The sequence below is a fragment of the Scyliorhinus torazame genome, chromosome 13 (assembly GCF_047496885.1).
Source record: "Scyliorhinus torazame isolate Kashiwa2021f chromosome 13, sScyTor2.1, whole genome shotgun sequence".
In the NCBI taxonomy this organism is placed as follows: Eukaryota; Metazoa; Chordata; class Chondrichthyes; order Carcharhiniformes; family Scyliorhinidae; genus Scyliorhinus; species Scyliorhinus torazame.
Window position 1 is genome coordinate 31,112,485 of NC_092719.1, and position 20,065 is coordinate 31,132,549.

Below are 20,065 nucleotides of genomic sequence, written 5' to 3' on the forward strand. Positions count from 1 at the left end.
AGGACGCCAAAGCATGTAGTGAGGCAGTGGGGAAGGGAACACTGACAAAGGAGAGTACTTGCAGGCACGGAGATGGGTCGAAGTGTGTATACTTCAACGCAAGAAGCATCAGGAATAAGGTGGATGAACTTATTGCATGGATCTGTACTTGGGACAACGATGTGGTGGCCATCACGGAAACTTGGATAGAAGAGGGGCAGAAATGGTTGTTGGAAGTCCCTGGTTATAGATGTTTCAATAAGATTAGGGAGGGTGGTAAAAGAGGTGGGGGTGTGGCAGTTAATTAGAGATAGTATAACAGCTGCAGAAAGGCAGTTCGAGGAGTATCTGCCTACTGAGGAAGTATGGGTTGAAGTCAGAAATAGGAAAGGAGCAGTCACCTTGTTAGGATTTTCTATAGGCCCCCCAATAGTAGCAGAGATGTGGAGGATCAGATTGGGAAACAGATTTTGGAAAGGTGCAGAAGTCAGTGTAGTAGTCATGGGTGACTTTAACTTCCCAAACATTGAGTGGAAACTCTTTAGATCAAATAGTTTGGATGGGGTGGTGTTTGTGCAGTGTGTCCAGGAAGCTTTTCTAACAGTATGTAGATTGTCCGACCAGAGGAGGGGCAATATTGGATTTAGTACTTGGTAATGAACCAGGGCAAGTGATAGATTTGTTAGTGGGGGAGCATTTTGGAGATAGTGACCACAATTCTGTGACTTTCACTTTAGTAATGGAGAGGGATAGGTGCGTGCAACAGGGCAAGGTTTACAATTGGGGGAAGGGTAAATAAGATGTTGTCAGATAAGAATTGAAGTGCATAAGTTGGGAACATAGGCTGTCAGGGAAGGACACAAGTGAAATGTGGAACTTGTTCAAGGAACAGGTACTACGTGTCCTTGATATGTATGTCCCTGTCAGGCAGGGAAGAGATGGTCGAGTGAGGGAACCATGGTTGACAAGAGAGGTTGAATGTCTTGTTAAGAGGAAAAAGGAGACTTATGTAAGGCTGAGGAAACAAGGTTCAGACAGGGCGTTGGAGGGATACAAGATAGCCAGGAGGGAACTAAAGAAAGGGATTAGGAGAGCTAAGAGAGGGCATGAACAATCTTTGGCGGGTAGGATCAAGGAAAACCCCAAGGCCTTTTACACATGTGAGAAATATGAGAATGACTAGAGCGAGGGTAGGTCAGATCAAGGACAGTAGCGGGAGATTGTGTATGGAGTCTGAAGAGATAGGAGAGGTCTTGAACGAGTACTTTTGTTCTGTATTTACAAATGAGGGGCGATATTGTTGGAGAGGACAGTGTGAAACAGACTGGTAAGCTCGAGGAAATACTTGTTAGGAAGGAAGATGTGTTGGGCATTTTGAAAAACTTGAGGATAGACAAGTCCCCCGGGCCTGACGGGATATATCCAAGGATTCTATGGGAAGCAAGAGATGAAATTGCAGAGCCGTTGGCAATGATCTTTTCGTCCTCACTGTCAACAGGGGTGGTACCAGGGGATTGGAGAGTGGAGAATGTTGTGCCCCTGTTCAAAAAAGGGAATAGGGATAACCCTGGGAATTACAGGTCAGTTAGTCTTACTTCGGTGGTAGGCAAAGTCATGGAAAGGGTACTGAAGGATAGGATTTCTGAGCATCTGGAAAGGCACTGCTTGATTAGGGATAGTCAGCACGGATTTGTGAGGGGTAGGTCTTGCCTTACAAGTCTTATTGAATTCTTTGAGGAGGTGACCAAGCATGTGGATGAAGGTAAAAGCAGTGGATGTAGTGTACATGGATTTTAGTAAGGCATTTGATAAAGTTCCCCATGGTAGACTTCTGCAGAAAGTAAGGAGGCATGGGATAGTGGGAAATTTGGCCAGTTGGATGACGAACTGGCTAACCGATAGAAGTCAGAGAGTGGTGGTAGATAGCAAATATTCAGCCTGGATCCCAGTTACCAGTGGCATACCACAGGGATCAGTTCTGGGTCCTCTGCTGTTTGTGATTTTCATAAATGACTTGGATAAGGGAGTTTGGAATGGATTGGATTGGAGTTGAAGGGTGGGTCAGTAAATTTGCAGATGATACGAAGATTGGTGGAGTTGTGGATAGTGAGGAGGGCTGTTGTCGGTTGCAAAGAGACATAGATAGGATGCAGAGCTGGGCTGAGAAGTGGCGGATGGAGTTTAACCCTGAAAAGTGTGAGGTTGTCCATTTTGGAAGGACAAATATGAATGCGGAATACAGGGTTAACAGTAGAGTTCTTGTCAATGTGGAGGAGCAGAGATCTTGGGGTCTACGTTCATACATCTTTGAAAGTTGCCACTCAAGTGGATAGAGCTGTGAAGAAGGCCTATGGTGTGCTAGCGTTCATTAACAGAGGGATTGAATTTAAGAGCCGTGAGGTGATTATGCAGCTGTACAAAACATTGGTAAGGCCACATTTGGAGTACTGTGTACAGTTCTGGTCGCCTCATTTTAGGAAGGATGTGGAAGTTTTGGAAAAGGTGCAAAGGAGATTTACCAGGATGTTGCCTGGAATGGAGAGTAGGTCTTACGAGGAAAGGTTGAGGGTGCTAGGCCTTTTCTCATTAAAACGGAGAAGGGGCAACTTGATAGAGGTTTATAAGATGATCAGGGGAATAGATAGAGTAGACAGTCCCCGGGTGGAACAAACCATTACAAGGGGACATAAATTTAAGGTGAATGGTGGAAGATATAGGGGGGATGTCAGAGGTAGGTTCTTTACCCAGAGAGTAGTGGGGGCATGGAATGCACTGCCTGTGGACGTAGTTGAGTCGGAAACATTAGGGACCTTCAAGCAGCTATTGGATAGGTACATGGATTACGGTAAAATGATATAGTGTAGATTTATTTGTTCTCAAGGGCAGCACGGTAGCATTGTGGATAGCACAATTGCTTCACAGCTCCAGGGTCCCAGGTTCGATTCCGGCTTGGGTCACTGTGTGGAGTCTGCACATCCTCCCCGTGTCTGCGTGGGTTTCCTCCGGGTGCTCCGGTTTCCTCCCACAGTCCAAAGATGTGCGGGTTAGGTGGATTGGCCATGCTAAAATTGCCCTTAGTGTCCAAAATTGCCCTTAGTGTTGGGTGGAGGTGTTGACTTTGGGTAGGGTGCTCTTTCCAAGAGCCGGTGCAGACTCAATGGGCCGAATGGCCTCCTTCTGCACTGTAAATTTAATGATAATCTATGATTAATCTAGGGCAAAGGTTCGGCACAACATCGTGGGCCGAAGGGCCTGTTCTGTGCTGTATTTTTCTATGTTCTATGTTCTAGATTGCCAGGCTCAACTCTCTGTACCCCAGCGAGGAGCCCCAACTGGGCAAAATTCATTCATTTCAACCCCTCCCAGTTCAGATGGAGCTAAGCACGGATCATACCTGTTACCAGACATTTGCTAGCATCTCCAGTTGGTATAGCGTGGATTCGGTATGGTGAGTAGGGGATTTCATCTCCACCATACTTGATGGTGATGGTGTAGTGTCCAGTCATATCTGGAAGGTAGGACACAGTGTACGTCCCATCTCCATTATCGCGGATATTTGCCTTTTTTGGTTTCCCCTCTGGATCCTGAAAGGATGAATCAATGTTATGGACATCAAAATGCAGATGTAATGGGCCACAACCTATTTGGATCTAAACTTTACATGAACCCATGTGTCCACCTTCACCCAAAATTCTAGGAGGAGCCTCAGTCAATGACAGAGACATCAAACTTTCTATAACCAGATTACCCAGGTTCAATGATCCAACTCATTATAATTTAGCATCAAATGATAGTCTTGGTCAGGTTAAGGGCTCCAGCTGAATGAACAGCCGTTACCAGGCCAATCGCAAGAGGCAGTCAAGAGAGTTTGCGCCGCTGACTGAGGTCACACCAAACTTCAGTGAGCCCGGCAACATGGGCCTAATAACATGGCCCTAGCACGCCGCCCGTTTATACTGTAGCATTAAACACCAATGGCTGATGGGAACTGACCCATTAGTTCAGCAGCGCTGAGGACATGAGATTAAGCGGTCACTCCGTGGGGAAGGGGCAGGTTTTGATCTAGACACAAGAGTAGGAGGCGTGAGCCAGACTTACAATGATCTGCACAGTGAGCAGTCCTTCTCCAGCATCCCTGGCATCGATGGTGAACTCAACTGGGAGACTAGCTGGCACTCCAGAGGCATTGAGCCCAGGCCCACTTGCTCGCACCTTGCTGGCATCGTGGGTTGGCAGAACCTTGATCTTGAAGGGACTGAGAAGTGAGCAAAAATGTAATTGGCATTTGGTAAATAAGTGTTAATAAATTAAAGCGTGGCACAGAAAGGCATATCATGCTTAACTAATTGTATCCGGTTCTTTGATGAAGAGGACTGATGGGGTTGGTGTGTACATGGACCACTTAATTGGATCTTGTAGTAAAATTGAAGCTTGAGAGTTTGAAAAGGGACGGTGACAGTGTGGATACAGTATTGGCTAAGGGACGAAAATCAGAGAGTAGTGGTAACAGTTCCTTTTCATTCCAGAGGGAGAGCTGAGTGCCAGGGGTTGGAATTAGGACCGTTGCCCTTTGATATATTTTTTAATGACCTGGGCACAGGTATACAGGGCATCCGTTATAAGTGAGATGGCACACTTTGGGAGGAAGAATAAAGAGGTCACATGTTCTTTGGACAATGACTGTCTAAATGCAGGAGGCGGAAGAGGGGAGTGTATGGATGCAGAAATCACTAAAACATCAACGCTAATAAGACCATTGAAAATAAATCAAGCACTGGGTTCATTTCAAGAGGAAGAGAGTTGAAAAGCACAGAAGTAGTTATACAGATTTACATAAAACCCTGGTTAGCTCAGACTTTGAGTACTGTGAACAGTTCTGGTCTCCGTATTATAAAAGGATACAAGGAAGAGAGGGTGCGAAAACAATTTACTAGAATGATATACCCACTAGGAAAAACAGACTGGGGATCTTTTCTCTAGTAAACAGGGTGGCATGATAGAGGCCTTCAAGATTATAAAAAGTAAGTGTGATTGAATAGAACTCACCCTCCTTCTTCAGAGAGTGACTGCCCCCAACATCAAGGCAGCATTTGACAGAGTGTGGCATCAAGGAACCCTAGCAAAACTGGGTTGATGGGAATCAGGATAAACCTAGCTAGTCGGAGTCATACTGGCACTAAAGGAAGATGGTGATGGTTGTTGGAGGTCAATCATCTCCGTTCCAGGACATTCAGTACAGGAGTTCCTTGGGGTAGTGCCCTAGGCCCAACCATCTTCAGCTGCTTCATCAATGACCTTCGTTCCGTCATAAGGTCAGACGTGGGGATGTTCACTACCATTCCAGACTCCTCAGATACTGAAACAGCCCATGTCCAAACACAGCAATACCTGGGCAATATCCAGGCTTGGGCTGCCAAGTACAATTCATGCCACACAAGTGCCAGGCAATGACCATCTTCAACAAGGTGAGACATCAACCATCTCCTCTTGACATTCAATGGCATTACAATCACTGAATGCCCCACTAACAGCATCCTGGGGATTACCAGTGATTAGAAACTGAACTAGCCACATAAATACCGTGGCTACTTGAGCAGGTCAGAGACTTGGAATCCTGCAACAAGTAACTCACCTCCCGACTACACGAAGCTTGAAGCTGGAGCTTCTGCCCCGCAGGCAGGGACGCTACAAGTGCCACAAGACCTCCCCTGAAAAGAACTAGGGACTATAAATATCAAGATAAATCACGGTTACATCCAAAAAGGAATCCATGAGAAATTTCTTTACAGTGGTTCAAATGTAGAACTTGGTACCACAGGCAGTGACTGTGGTGGAGAAGCACAAGCGCATTTAATGGGAAGCTAAATAAATACCCAAGGAATGGAAGAGCATGTTGCTGGTGACAGATGAAGAGGGATGGGGAAGATCCATGGGCAGAATTCTGATGAAAGGGAATCAGCCTGAAATGTTAAACTCTGGGATTAGGAGAGATTGGAACATTCTTGCTGCTTTTCATTGCTTGGCTTTGCAGAGCGAGTGCTGGGTTCATTGCTTGGCTTTGCAGAGTGAGTGCTGGGTTCATTGCTTGGCTTTGCAGAGGGAGTGCTGGGTTCATTGCTTGGCTTTGCAGAGGGAGTGCTGGGTTCCGCACACCATATTCTTGGATAATCACCAGAACTCACTGAAAATGCTAGATATACTAAGCAGCTTTGGAGGATTTGTGGAGAGAGGAAGTGTTAACCTTTGCGATCACTACAAAAGATCATCTACTTAAAACAGTAGACAGCAAGGGAGCACAGTGGTTAGCACGGTTGTTTCACAGCTCCAGGGTCCCGGGTTCGATTCCTGGTTTGGATCACTGTCTGTGTGGAATCTGCATGTTCCCCTCGTGTCTGTGTGGGTTTCCTCCGGGTGCTCCGGTTTCTTCCCACAGTCCAAAGATGTGCAAGTTAGGTGGATTGGCTGTGATAAATTGCCCTTGGTGTCCAAAAAGGGTAGGTGGGGTTACTGGGATGGGGTGGAGGTGTGGATTTGGGTGGGGTACTGTTTCTAAGGGCTGGTGCAGACTTGATGGGCCAAATGGCCTCCTTCTCGGGGCAGCATGTAGCAAAGTGGTTAGCACGATTGCGTCACAGCACCAGAATCCCAGGTTCCATTACCAGCTTGGGTCGCTGTCTGTGTGGAGTCCGCACTTTCTCCCGTGTCTGCGTGGGTTTCCTCCCACAGTCCAAAGATGTGCAGGTTAGGTGGATTGGCCATGCTAAATTGCCCTTAGTGTCCATAAATGTTGGGTGGGGTTACGGGGATAGGGTGGAGGTGTGGGGCTTAGGTGGGTGGCGCTCTTTCCAAGGGCTGATGCAGAACTTAATGGGCCGAATGGCCTCCTTCTGCACTGTAAATTCGATTCTATGTTCTAAAACAATAACTCGGTTTCTCTTTCCACAGATGCTGCCAGACCTGCAGAGTATTCCTAGCATTTTTTTTAAAAAAAGTATTTCACCATCCATAGTACTTTGCTTTTGTATTACCATTCCAGCAAGTCTCTCCTGCACCCTCTCCCCAGCCTTGACGTCCTTCCTACAGTGTGGTGCCCAGAATTGGACACAGTACTCCAGCTGGGACCCAACTGGTGATTTAAAAAAAGGTTTATCTCGAGGTTTCCAGTGTTCACCTGCGAGGAACCTCCTGTTCTGCGTATTTGACGGAGATAGTGAAGGGACCGTCCGTGGCGGGCGTGTAGTGAACAGTGTGCGTCCCATCTCCATTATTGATGACCTTTGCAGGCTCGGATACACCTGGAACAGACATAGGAAGGAATCACAGTTCATTCATCAATCAACCAATCCGTCCACTTTTACCACCTGACCCATCAGTTTGGTAATAAACCACCAATAGCTGCCGACTCTTCACACACAGCATTTCCCCAAGAAGTCACAACACCCCCCCCCCCCCCCCCACACCTCCAGTCATCCACCACAGGTCACAATCCACAGGCTTCTGTTTGCCAGAAACTCCCACAAGAGCACCCATGTGGTCCAGCACGACCAGCCAGAGACCTACCCGTGGGCCCGAGGATCAGAACCTGGAGGGGTGCCAGGCCAGCCTTGCTGCAATCGACGGTGAAAGTCTGGGGTACATGTGCCCGTACCCCAGTGCCCAGCCCAGGGCCCGTGCACTTCACTTTGCTCGGATCGACCAGCTCTTTCACTGGCACACGGAACGCACTGCCTGTCAACACAAAAAAAAAAACATACATCACACCTTGTCTGGGTCACGCCTCACATCCTGCACACAATCCCAACGCACATTTCTCCTGAGCGAAGACACTCTTGGTGGCTGCTTTATACCAACAGCAATTATGCAAGACTTTGATGAGATTATAGCTGGAGTACAGTGTACAGTTTTGGTCCCCTTACCCAAGGGAGGATATACGAGATTCTCCAGATTGGTTCCTAGGATGAGAGGGGGAACTGACCCATGAGCACAGATTGAATGGAATGGAACTATTCTCTGGAGGCAAGAATGAAAGGGGATCTCATCTAAACGTTTAAAATTCTCAAAGGGTTTGACAGGGTGGATGTGGGAGACCTTTTCCCCTAGTTGGAGAATATAAAACTGGGGGTCACAATTCAGGACAAAAGGGGCCTGCCATTTAGGACGGAGATAAAAGAAATGTCTTCACTCAGAATCTTTGGAATTCTATATCCCAGCGGGTTTTGGATATAGAGCCATTGATGGTATTTGAGGCTAAGGTCAACAGATTTTCTGTTGACATGAAGGGGATCAAGGCTTATGAGGAATGGGCAGGCAAGTGGAGTTGAGATAAAAGTACAACCATGATTACATTGAATGACAGGGCAGGCTGGAGGGGTTATTTGACCGACTCCTACTCCTAGTTACGTTCCTATGGGAATTTAATACTTCACTTTGGGAAGGCAGAGAATTACATAGAGATGGGCCAAGAGGCCAGGCAGGGAAACAAGCACGGGTGATTGATAGACAGGGCTGGATAAAGACTGGCCATGGAGTTTCGGATGCAGAATTAAGAGTTCTTTAATTTGACACTGGGACTTGGGGGCTCTCAATGCAGAGTTAGTACAAAGCAGGTCGACTCACCTGGAATAGAGTGCCCTCCGAACGTGATGTTGACATCATAGTCTCCAGGGGTGAAGGGGATGTACTCCACACTGCAGCTCCCATCCTTGTTGTCCTTACAGGACATTTTCGCCTCGGAGGGGCCCTCGATGGCCAATCCAAGGCCTCCAGTTCCTGCTCCCCTGAGCAGAGATAGAGGGGTCAGGCAACAATCTCAACCCTTTTCCAAGTGGACACACAGCTAGTCATTGGTTACAGTTGGGAGCCACTCCAACCGTAACTTGTGGTTCAGTCATTTTCAATCCCATTCTCCACCTCCCAACTGGTTCCACTGGGAAATCCCTGGTCCTCATTTCACCAGCCTCAAGTGAGGCAAGATATCACAAGAATGTTTCCTCTATCCTATAGAACAGGGTTTTTCAAAGTGCGGGTGGATGTCTGGAGGGTCACAGAGACATTCCCAATCTCGGGAGAAGTGCCCAACAGCTGCTACCGGCTTTTCCATTGAGAATGGCAGTGTTGCCACTTTTTAAATGGAAGTAAATGAAGCAGTGTGGCGTCTTCTGGCCAGAAGCGGCAGCAGAGCCAGCACGCATACTCGGTGTCAAGGTGTGTGCTTTAGGTACTAAATCACGGAGCAGTGTTGCTTTAATTTTCCAGCTGCTGGCAAGCAAGGTAAGTGAAGATGAATGGAGACAGCCAGAGATTCAAATAGGCAGTTTACCTATTGGACAGGATCTCAACAACTAAATCTGCTGGAGAGAGAGAGTTCAGGGATGGACTGAGCAGTGCTATTGTTAGTTTGTACAGAGCTCCAGGGCCTCTGATTAACAACATACAAAGAAGAAACTTAACTCGGGAACAAAGAAGTATAAAGATGGTTTCTTGAGGTATGGGTTTGTCAATTGTGCCAATGCAAATAGGGATGCAAAGCCCATACATGTTAATCTGCAGGGAAGTACTGGCAAATGAATAAGAAGGTGGGTGAAAAATTCCTTTTGAGGTGGAGACCCAAGAGTCAGTTATTAACTTAGAGCAGACTCAAAATTAAAAGACTACACTGCTATAGATGACCTGTAATACCACATAAAAAGCATGTCAAAAGCCCATAAGGCTGGCAGCATTCTGGAGTAGCATCTCCCAGGAGTATCCAGTGCTGAGCAAAACAAGCATTTTGTTGCTATTGCCCTTCACGATGACTTACATGTGCAAGGTTGGATTTTCTGTTTTCATAAAGATGAAGAAGGCACAAAGGAACTGGCTGAACTCTGCACCTGATATGTGCATTGCCCTCTCTTCCTTCGAACCCAATTCAAGTGAGATTGTGAGGACCAAGCAGGCACCCCTTTCACATTAAAGGTAAGCGAACGTTTGCGTGTCTCAAGGTCAGAATGGGTCGCAAAGGTCAGCAAAAGCAGGTCCCAGGATAAAAAGTTCGAAAGACACTGCTATAGAGGGCAACTGTAGATCTGGAAACTGCAAATGGCATTGAGTTACAAAGGATTTAGCTTTCAGACAGGAGATAGACAAATGGTGTTAGTGGTTCATGGGATCAGTGCACGCCAAGAGTCCCACCTGTACATGAAACAATAGTTCCTGGGATGGTCAATGGAGGTGGGGGAAATGGCCAGAGCTGGATTGTGGAGATGAGCAAGTGGGTATTTGTCATGTGAGAGTACCTTTAAAAAATGGGTGTTTATAAATGGGTGTGTATATAAATATCTGTAGTGAGAGTATCTTTAAGAAATGGGTGTTTACTCCTGCAGTGATGTCAGAGAGTGGGTGGAGCTGGGCTGTCTTGTCAGCTTTTTACTTTCGTTTTTGAGCAGGCTGCAGGGTGTGTTTTAGTTTCGTTTTCAGAGCTGGATAGCTGCAGTCACAGCCAGAAGGTGTATGAATCTCTCGCTGTAATATAAAGACTGTAAATCTATCCTGGTGATTTAAAACTAATAACAGTAGTGACTTTAACCTGATGTGCTTCTGATAAGGGTCTTGTTTTTAAGTCGTATGGATGTTAAAAAGGAAAGCTTAAAGGTTTACTTAGTGTTGTATTCTTTGGGGGTTGTATTTGAATTAATGGTTGCTAAGATGTTCACTATGTTTTAAAAAGGTTAACTTGAGTTCATAGAATAAACATGGTTTTGCTTTAAAAAATATTTTTCCATTTCTGCTGTACCACACCTGTAGAGTGGGCCATGTGCTCCCCATACCACAATCTATTAAAAGTTGTGGGTCAGGTGAACTCCATGATACACTTGGGGTTCTCTAAACCCTGGCCCATAACAGTGTATAATTGGCACGTTTCCTGGATTCCTTTTGGAGATCAAAAACATGATACAGACCTCCGTCGGGAGACTAAATGAGTGGCTGGACTCTATGATAGGAGCGGTGTACATAGGTGCCTCAGTATACCTTTCTCGTTGTGTGCTAGCTGATGATTTGGGTTCTTTACCCAAGTGCTCGGGCTGCACCTCACCTGGTTTCCACCGTAAATCGGTTGGGTTTATTGACGAGGCCTCCCTCCAGGCCTGGCCCATAGGCCCGAACGCGGGTCGGATCGCATCCTTCCGTGACTCCTACTCTGAATGGACTCTTGGAGAGTGGGACGTCATCATACAGCACTTCAATCACATGCACTCCTGAAAGAAAATGAACAATATGGAATGATGACCCACAGCGGAAATCCACATTTCAGTGTTGCTGCCTTGGTGGAGTGACAGCAGCTGCCCACTTCAGGGGCCACGTGTAAACCAACATGGGCATCTTTGTTGGTCACACCCTGGCTTCCGAAAGTTGTACATTAAGACCCTACCATGGAAGGGCCTCTCATCCTGCCCCATGACAACAAACACAATTGCTGCTCCATTAGGAGCATGAAGGACTTTGGGGGGGAAGGGGGGGGGGGCAGAATTGGGAAATGCCCTTTCGTCAGGAACTCGGAGCAGGTCAGGGATCACGTATAAGGACTCTGCTCATCATTTCTTTGAGGTCCTATTACGACTGCTTTCAGGGTCAAGCAGAATCCCAGTGCCTTTCACTCGGTTTCCTGATGGGAGCAGGACAGAGGAAATCAGCAACCCGATACAGGAGGCAGGGGAGGGCAGTAACAGGTTGTGGGTTTCAACAGCAAACTCTGAATGACCGAGTGAAGGAAATAGTCGGCCTGCACGGTGCCTCGGGGTTTTATTTTGATGGAAATCAAATAATCTGTCCAGAAAGTCCAATTTTTCCCTCAAGGTCAAAAATAATTTGTGACAGCTGGTGTTGATCAGGAGCAGGAGTTACCTCACCATGGAATGAGCATCAGATAGACAGGGATTGGGATGCCTACTTGCCTGGGAACCAATACGGTGGCTGCAATAAATACTGACCTTGCCAGGTTATCCTCACGCCCCATAAACAAATTTTAAAAACTGGATGAAGAGAAAACTTAATGAAGAAGCCCCATGGCCACTAACCATCTTCATAGGCAGTGTACTCCACACGATATGTCCCATCGCCATTGTCCTTGATGTAACTGTCAGTCTTGGCTCCAGATGGGTTGGCAATACGAACCTTGATGTGGCTTCCGCCAGTCTTGTTAAGAGATCGAGAGTCCACAGTGAACTCGGTGGTGACTTCCCGGAGTACCCCTGGAATATCAGCAGAGATGGGATCAGGCTGTTCTTAGTTCGTAGAATCATAGATGTTTGCAGCATGGAAACAAGCCCTTCGGCCCAGCGTGTCCATACCACCCTGTTTCTATCACTAAGCTAGTCCCACTTGCCCACATTTGGCCCATATCCCTCTATACCCAGCCTACCCATGTAACTGTCTAACTGTTATTTAAAGGACAAAATTGTACCCGCCTCTACCACTGCCTCTGGCAGCCCGTTCCAGGTGCTCACCACACTAGTGTGAAAAAATTTCCCCTCTGGTCTCTTTTGTATCTCTCCTCTCTCACCTTAAACCTATGCCCTCTAGTTTGAGACTCCTCTACCTTTTGGAAAAGATGTGGACTATACCTTATATATGCTCATTATTTTATAGACCTCGATAAGATCACCTCAGCCTCCTACACTCAGGTTCCAGCCTTCCCAGCCTCTCCTTATAACTCAGATCATCAAGTCCTGGTAGCATCCTCGTAAATCTCTTCTGCACTCTTTCTAGTTTAACAATATCCTTCCTATAATAGGGTTCCTTCCACAATAATAATCCTGGTGCCCTCGAATGAGTTTTCCTCAATCATTGCCCAAGACATTGAATATTCCCCAAATGCACTACCTTACCTTTCACCAACTATTTGAACAATGATGGACACTCCTCACTGATTGGCAAGTTAGCCTCACAAATTGGGCAATAAATCTCACACTGGTATTTTTACAGAATTGCTTTTAATGCATGGCTCCTAATTTTATGCTATCATTATCAACACAAGGCATCAACTGACCAGTCGGACACATCCCTGAACAGTGAGCTCTTCCTGCAGGATCTAAAGAGACAACATTAGTCGGGTACAAGTACAGATTGTTTCCTTACCACGAGGCTCAACTCCTGGTCCAAACACCTTCATCCCTGCAGTGTCGATGGCTGGATCGACCTGGACATGGGCTGGGAATTTGGGCACCGCGTGCCCGCCATATTTTATGGTGATTGTGTACATGCCGGGGAATGGTGGGATATAAGTGATCCCAAAGGTTCCATCGCTGTTGTTCTGAATGTGAACCTCCGCCTTCACACCAGATTCGGAGATAATCTCAATGGTCAGCTCAGCCTCCCCAGCCTTGGAACAATCCACGGTGAAAGTTGCCGCCTCACCGACTTTACCATGCTCTAGGCCCGGGCCGCTGACAGTGACCTTGCTGGGGTCAAAGAGAGGTTTGATGTCAGCTTTGAAAGGGGATCCTGGGATATGAGCCTCTGCAAACAGGATATTGACCGTATATTCGCCCGGTTCCGTAGGAAGGTACGAGACGGAGCAGGAACCATCACCATTATCCTGGCACTCAATCTTAGCTTCACAAGGACCTTCCACAGTCAGACCAAGTCCACCAGTGCCAGCACCCTTGGTATCAATGGCAAATGGAGCAGCTTTTCCAACCACACCACCTTTGAGGCCTGGTCCATAGGCCCGAACCTGAAATAGAATCAGAATTGCCCATTTAATTCCTATAAAGATCACTGTTGAGAGGGAGTATCTCATCATTAATGCCTTTGTGGACTCACTATTTACATACTTGGAGCCACAGATGTGGTCAGAATACCACCACAGTCCTGGCTTCCTGCCAGAGCCCTCAAGTTGCTTCTGAAGCACTCTGCGCCTATATATTCATTTTAAAAGAAAACAGTTCTATATTGCCAGAACACAACATGATTAAGAGCAAGTCCGCTGCTCCTTCAAGCCTGCTCCGCCATTCAACATCATGCTGGATCGGATTGTGGCCTCAACCCGACTTTATGTGCCCCCCCCTCCCCATAATCCTTTACTGATTAAGGCCTGGACTATATTTCAATGACTCAGCCACCACTGCTCTCTTGGGATCAACCTCAGAAAAAGAAAATCTCCTCAGCTCAGTCTCAAATTGCAAATTCATTTTTAAAGTGTGTACACTGGCTCTAGATGCCCCAACAGAGGGAAACATCCTCTCAGCATATACCCATGTCAAGTCCCCTCAGGATCTCACACGCTTTAATAAGATCGTCTCACTTTTCTAAACTCCAATAGGTGTAGGTCCAAAAGATTATTATTATTTTTTAAAATATAAATTTAGAATACCCAATTCATTTTTTCCAATTAAGGGGCAATTTTAGCGTGGCAATTTCCACCTACCCTGCACATCTTTGGGTTGTGGGGGCGAAACCCACGCAAACACGGGGAGAATGTGCAAACTCCACACGGACAGCGACCCAGAGCCGGGATCGAACCTGGGTGGAGGAGTGGGCTTAAGTAGGGTGCTCTTTCCAAGGCGCCATGAGGCAGCAGTGCTAACCACTGTGCCACCGTGCTGCCCCATTGGCCCAAAGATAAGCCATTCATCCCAGGAATTAGTTGAGTGAACTTTATTTTAACACGTTCTAATGCAATTATATCCTTTTTGGAATAAGGTGACCACAGAACTCCAGATGTGGTCTCACCAACATCTTGTACAACCACACCACAACTTCCCTACTTTTACACTACATTTCCCTTGTAATAAACAACATTCCAGTTGCTTTCCAAACCACTTGCTGCACCTGCATAGCAACAATTTGAGATTCACATACTTAAAACAAATGCACCTATTATCTCAGTAGCCACTTATTTTAAAACTATAGGAAGAAAGCAGTCGCAACCTCAGGATGTACCAAAATCCTTTACAGCCAACAAAATCCTTTTGAAATTACTGTTGTTATATGAAACACCAGCAGCCAATTTCCCCACAGTAGTACAATGGTTAACACGGTTACTTCACAGCGCCAGGGTCCCAGGAGCGATTCCCGCTACGGTCACCGTCTGTGCGGCATCTGCATGTTGTCCCAGTGTCTGCGTCGGTTTCCTCCGGGTGCTCAGATTTCCTCCCACAGTCGAAAGATGTGCAGGTTAGGTGAATTGGCCATGCTAAATTGCCCATATAGTGTCCAAAAAGCTTAGGTGGGGTTACTGGGTTACAGGGATAAGGTGGAGGTGTGGGCTCAAGTAGGGTGCTCTTTCCAAGGGCCGGTGCAGAATGGCCTCCTTCTGCACTGTAAATTCTATGATAATGTCCACCAAACAGCCATGTAATGACCAAATACACAGTTTTAGTGAAGGTGGCTGAAAGATGAATATTGGCCAGGCAAAATTTCCTGCTAGTCTTCAAAATGGTGAAATTGAATCTTTTTCGACCACCTGAGGGGGCAGGTAGGAATCAGTTTAACATATAGCGCAGCACTGTCCACCCCCCACCACCCCCCCCAATGCCAGAGAGCAAAGCAGCCCCCCCCACCCCCCCCCCCCCCCCCAAGACAGCAAGGCATCCCCTCAGCACTGGTGAGTGTTGGGCTGGATTACGTGCTCCAGTCTCTGGAATGGATTTTGAATCCCATGACTGTCTAACCAAGAGAGTGCGCTTTCCATTGAACCACAGGTCCCACGTTTTCACAGAAAGTGATGGGAAAATTTAAACGATCAGGAAAGAGTGGCTGAGACCAGTTCAGCTGGATGTTGGAGGGGGGCAAATTGTTGATGGATAAGTGATTGTGAAGTGCCCATCGTCAATTTACTGAAATCCAGATTGCAGTCAACACAAAATTATTATCCATAAGTTTTAAGGAGAGTTGGAAAGTAAGTGAGCTGGGATCCACTTAAGGTGCAATAATAAAAGGTTTGCCTGGTATCCCCCAATAACCTCAGTTGGAGGTGTGTGTTGCTGATGAAAGGAGGGATTCTCACCAGGAAGTAGAGGAAGCCACTCAAGCTCTCTTCCTCTTGGCCATAAGAGCCCTCCAATGCCAGTGGTGAAGGGCCTTGTGTGATGCAATTGGTTAGAGTTCCACCACATGCAAGAGATTGATCCAAATCCTCTCGCTGTCGTGTTCACACCTGGCAGTTTTCAATCTTTGCTCACCTTGGTGGGGTCAGGGGGCATGACCCCTTCCACTGTGAAGGGGCTTCCAGATACTGGGTGCCCATCGTAGCTGATGTCCACTTTGTATGGCCCCTCCTCGGGCGGCATGTACTTCACTGAGTGAATGTCACTGGTGGAATCAATCTCCACCTTGCATGGGATAGGACGGCGGGACGGAGAGGTAATTTTCACATCAACCTTTCCTTGACCTCCTGCACCTCGAGTGTTAATACTGAATTCCTGATCCTTCCCGACATCAACCTCTGCAAGAGAAACAACTTTATTAAAAACAGCGTCATTAACATGAAATTATCCCAAGGCATTTTACAGGTGCAGCATCAGACGACATTTGACATTGAACCACAAAAATATGATAAATAATCAAAAGCTCAGTCAAAGAGGTATGTTTGAAGGAACATCTTAAAAAGGAAAAAAAAAGAAGTGTGGACACTAGTTCAGCAAGGGAACGCCAGAGTTTAGGCCATAGGAAGCTGGAAGCGTGGCCAACATGGTAGAGCAAGTTCTAAGAAGTTAGAATTGGAGGAAAGCAGATATCTCCAAGAGTTGTAGGGCTGGAGGAACTACAAGGTCATGGAGAAATTTGAAACATGGATGAGAATTTTAAAAGAGATATTGTATGATCAGTAATCAGTGAATGCCAGCGAGCACAGAGGTGATGGATGAATAGGACATGGTGCAAGTTAGGATATTAGCAGCATTTGGGAAGTGGACATGCAGCCAGGAGAGCATTGGAAAAGGAAGTAAAGAGGTAACAAAGCAGGGGTGAGGGTTTCAGAAGCCCATGAGCCACGGTAGGAGCAGAGACAGGTGCTGCTGCAACATTGGAGCCAAACAGTAAACAGGTCAAAGCAGGAAGTGATCAGGGGGATCCACCACACTCATTCCCCACTCAGAGGCGGGGGGTAACTGAATGTTATACAAATGTAACTGCAGTTATACAAAGCAAGTATCTGCCTGTGGATTTAGTATATTACTCTCATTGCCTCCAAGCCTCCGCACATGAATGTTGAACTAACCACTCATTGTGGCAGACAATCCTCACCCTCACTCCCATCCTAAAAGGTATCACAAGGAACAATCAGGTCATCCACATCACAACAGACTCCCAGCATGGTCCTGAACACCACTAAAGAGAGAGTGACATGACCATCACAGTAATCTGCAGCAGATTGTACAAGGGGGAAAACAAAGACTGACCCCAGTGGGGAGAGGTAAGCAGCGATACATTGCGAGGGGTCAGTCGAGGTTCCCAAGGAGCCACAAGATGCTCAATTCCCCAGGCCAATGTACAAACAAGGGTTTCAGAATTTGACAGCTGAAATAATTTACAAAGGATTTAATGATCTTACTGTTGTTCAGTCCCTGAACTTTAACCTTGTTCAGATCGAGTGGCGGAGCCACACTCACGGTGAACGGGCTCTTCGGCACCTGGTCGCCCCCATAGGTCACCGTCACCAGCAGGTTACCCTGCAACAAGACCACAGACCATTGGTTAGAGAAACATCATACCAACAGAGTACATTAAGGGTTGCATCCAGTGTAATCTAGACTGCCAAACTTAGATACAATCTCCCAAACCCCAGCACAGACCCCCACCCACCCAACTACCCCATCTCCAGCACTGCCCTTGCCCTCCCAAGGTACAATCCTACAACTGCCCCCTGGTACAAACCCCCCACCCCCACCCCACCCCACAAACCCCAGCATTGCACACCGCCCCAGTATAAACCCACACTAAAGGCAGCACTGCTTCCCCCTGGCTGCAACCCCCCTACCCTGGCACTGCCCCCTGGGTATAAAGCCCCCAAACCCTGGCACTGGCCTTAACCCTGCCCCCCCACGCACTCCTACCTGCTGCACAGCAGTGTATTTCACAGTGTACGAGTAGTCGTGATTATCGATGATTTCAAAGTCACGGACCGCCTCTCCCTTTGCAACTCCACTGAACTGCACATCCAGTATGGCCTTGCCTGCTCCTTTAGTGTAGACGGTGAAGTGAGTGGGTTTCCCAACTTCGACACCTGTAAGAAACACACACAGCCAGCTCACAGCACAAGGAGTGCCTGGTATCCTGTTCCCAGCCCACACCATGAGAGGTCAGTATGTCACCCAGTTACTGACAGTCCGTTTGTACCAGTGGAGTTTTAACCTCTCGCAGCACCTTCTATCCACACTACTGTTGGTTCAGTGGTCATGGACTGTTGTGCGGGGGTGGGGGAAATCTGATTTTCTGCAATTTAAGTCTCCCACTGATCCAATACCTACTGGAAGTGCAAGGCTGTTGTCAGATTGGCCCGGTTTAATATTTGCTAACCCCTCTAATCCAAAACCCAGTTACTTATTCCTGGAGGTTTCATCACAACCTCCCACCTCCAAATGATCAAGCAGCCTTTAGCACCTCCCCCCACCACCCCCGTTTATCCTGAATAAAAGCAAAAAAAAAAAAAAAAAACATTTTATTTAAAGTCCCAATGAATACGGTTCCTGGTGGTCGCTTGCTTCGCGGTCCACAAGAGTAATTTTAATTCTGGAGACTCCCAGGCCGTCCTGCAAGAGTTGGTGACCCTTAGTCAGTCTAACTACAGGCGCTCGCACAATCAGCCAGCTTCTCCTCACCAGTTCGACTCAGCCCGGGACCTTCGGCCTTGACCTTGCCTGCATCGTGCGACGGCTCCACCTTAATACGGAACGGACTGATGGGAATTTCCTGCAGGATAAATTGGACAGAAAAGTCTTAGAACGAGATGGGGGCAGAGGTCAGTATGTTGGCGGGGGGTGCAAAACCAGCCAACTAGTTGCATTGCCACAGCCATCTTTAAACTAGTACTAGAGCCCATGAGTTTCACGGAATTGATTGAGACACTGGACTTCCGAATTTCACCACCCCCACCAACTAGCCTTCCTCCAATAAGTGATGGAAAAGTGCTTAGACAGTGGGTTACTCAAAATTCAGTGACTTGTGATGGAAAATGTTGACAACTGTTTTGTGAACAGCAATATTCTAAAAGCATCAATGAGGTGAATGAGCAATTAACATGTTCCTAGTGGTATTTATTCAGGGACAACTCCCTACTCTTCTTCCAATAGTCTGGACAAGCAGAACAGGTAGTCGGAAAAGCTGCACCTCAGAGTGCAGCAGTACCTGCACCGCCAAGTGTTGGCCTGGTGAAATGTTCACATCTCTAGAACAAGACTTGAACCCACGTCCACGGAGCGCTGGCCGATACCAGATACAGAATTAAACCAACTCAAGAGTCCTCACAAGCACCAGACCAGTTTGACCTTGTGCTCCTGAAGCCAGAGATCTGGTGCAACCAACACCAGCTCTTCAGAGTTGACTAAACCTTCTCATTACCAAAAAACCTAATGGAAAGTTAGCCTTTATGTCAAGAGGGCTGAATTACAAAAGGGTTTAAGTTAGGTTAGAGTTGTTCAGCTTTGAGTGAGGGTAGTATGGGATATGAAGCAACGGTGCAATCCAGAAGGATCTAATGGAGGGGCTGAATGGCCTCAATGTTCCTATAGATGCCTCCGGCATTGGAGAGAATGCGCAGTCTTTGCTGTCCTTTGCAATACCACTTGCAGCTGTCGGAATAGAAGCCGGATAAAGAATAACACGGAGAAGACCGTGTTTGTTATACCTGGTCAGCAAACAGCACCATGATGGTATAGCGCCCTGGTCCTGGAGGAGTGTACTTCACTGTGAAAGTGTCGTTGTCATTCTTAATGATGTCAAAATCGATGTCAGCCTCAGCAGGTCCCACCACTCCCGGGGCACACTTAATGCCAATGCTCACATCACCTTTATCAAAAGAGGAGAACAAATTTGAGACCAAGAAAAGAAGAATCCCAGTGCTCAAGTTGAAGAAGTGATGGAGGAAACCGCTCAGAAAGACAGCCGGTGT

General features: G+C 47.0%; 1 protein-coding gene across 2 annotated transcripts in view; it reads right to left on the reverse strand.

The window, feature by feature from the left end:
• flncb (filamin C, gamma b (actin binding protein 280)) overlaps positions 1–20,065 on the reverse strand; it is an 82,889-nt gene that overhangs the window by 25,945 nt on the left and 36,879 nt on the right. For both annotated transcript variants that reach the window (XM_072471238.1, XM_072471239.1), the window contains exons 16-28: positions 19,802–19,962; positions 18,777–18,867; positions 18,012–18,181; positions 17,510–17,627; positions 16,140–16,402; positions 13,093–13,690; positions 12,033–12,206; positions 11,051–11,213; positions 8,596–8,756; positions 7,540–7,707; positions 7,151–7,274; positions 4,078–4,234; positions 3,374–3,563 (exon numbers count right to left, since the gene is read on the reverse strand). In XM_072471238.1, coding sequence (XP_072327339.1) covers positions 3,374–3,563; positions 4,078–4,234; positions 7,151–7,274; positions 7,540–7,707; positions 8,596–8,756; positions 11,051–11,213; positions 12,033–12,206; positions 13,093–13,690; positions 16,140–16,402; positions 17,510–17,627; positions 18,012–18,181; positions 18,777–18,867; positions 19,802–19,962 — 2,538 coding nt within the window. The remainder of the gene's footprint in view (positions 1–3,373; positions 3,564–4,077; positions 4,235–7,150; positions 7,275–7,539; positions 7,708–8,595; positions 8,757–11,050; positions 11,214–12,032; positions 12,207–13,092; positions 13,691–16,139; positions 16,403–17,509; positions 17,628–18,011; positions 18,182–18,776; positions 18,868–19,801; positions 19,963–20,065) is intronic.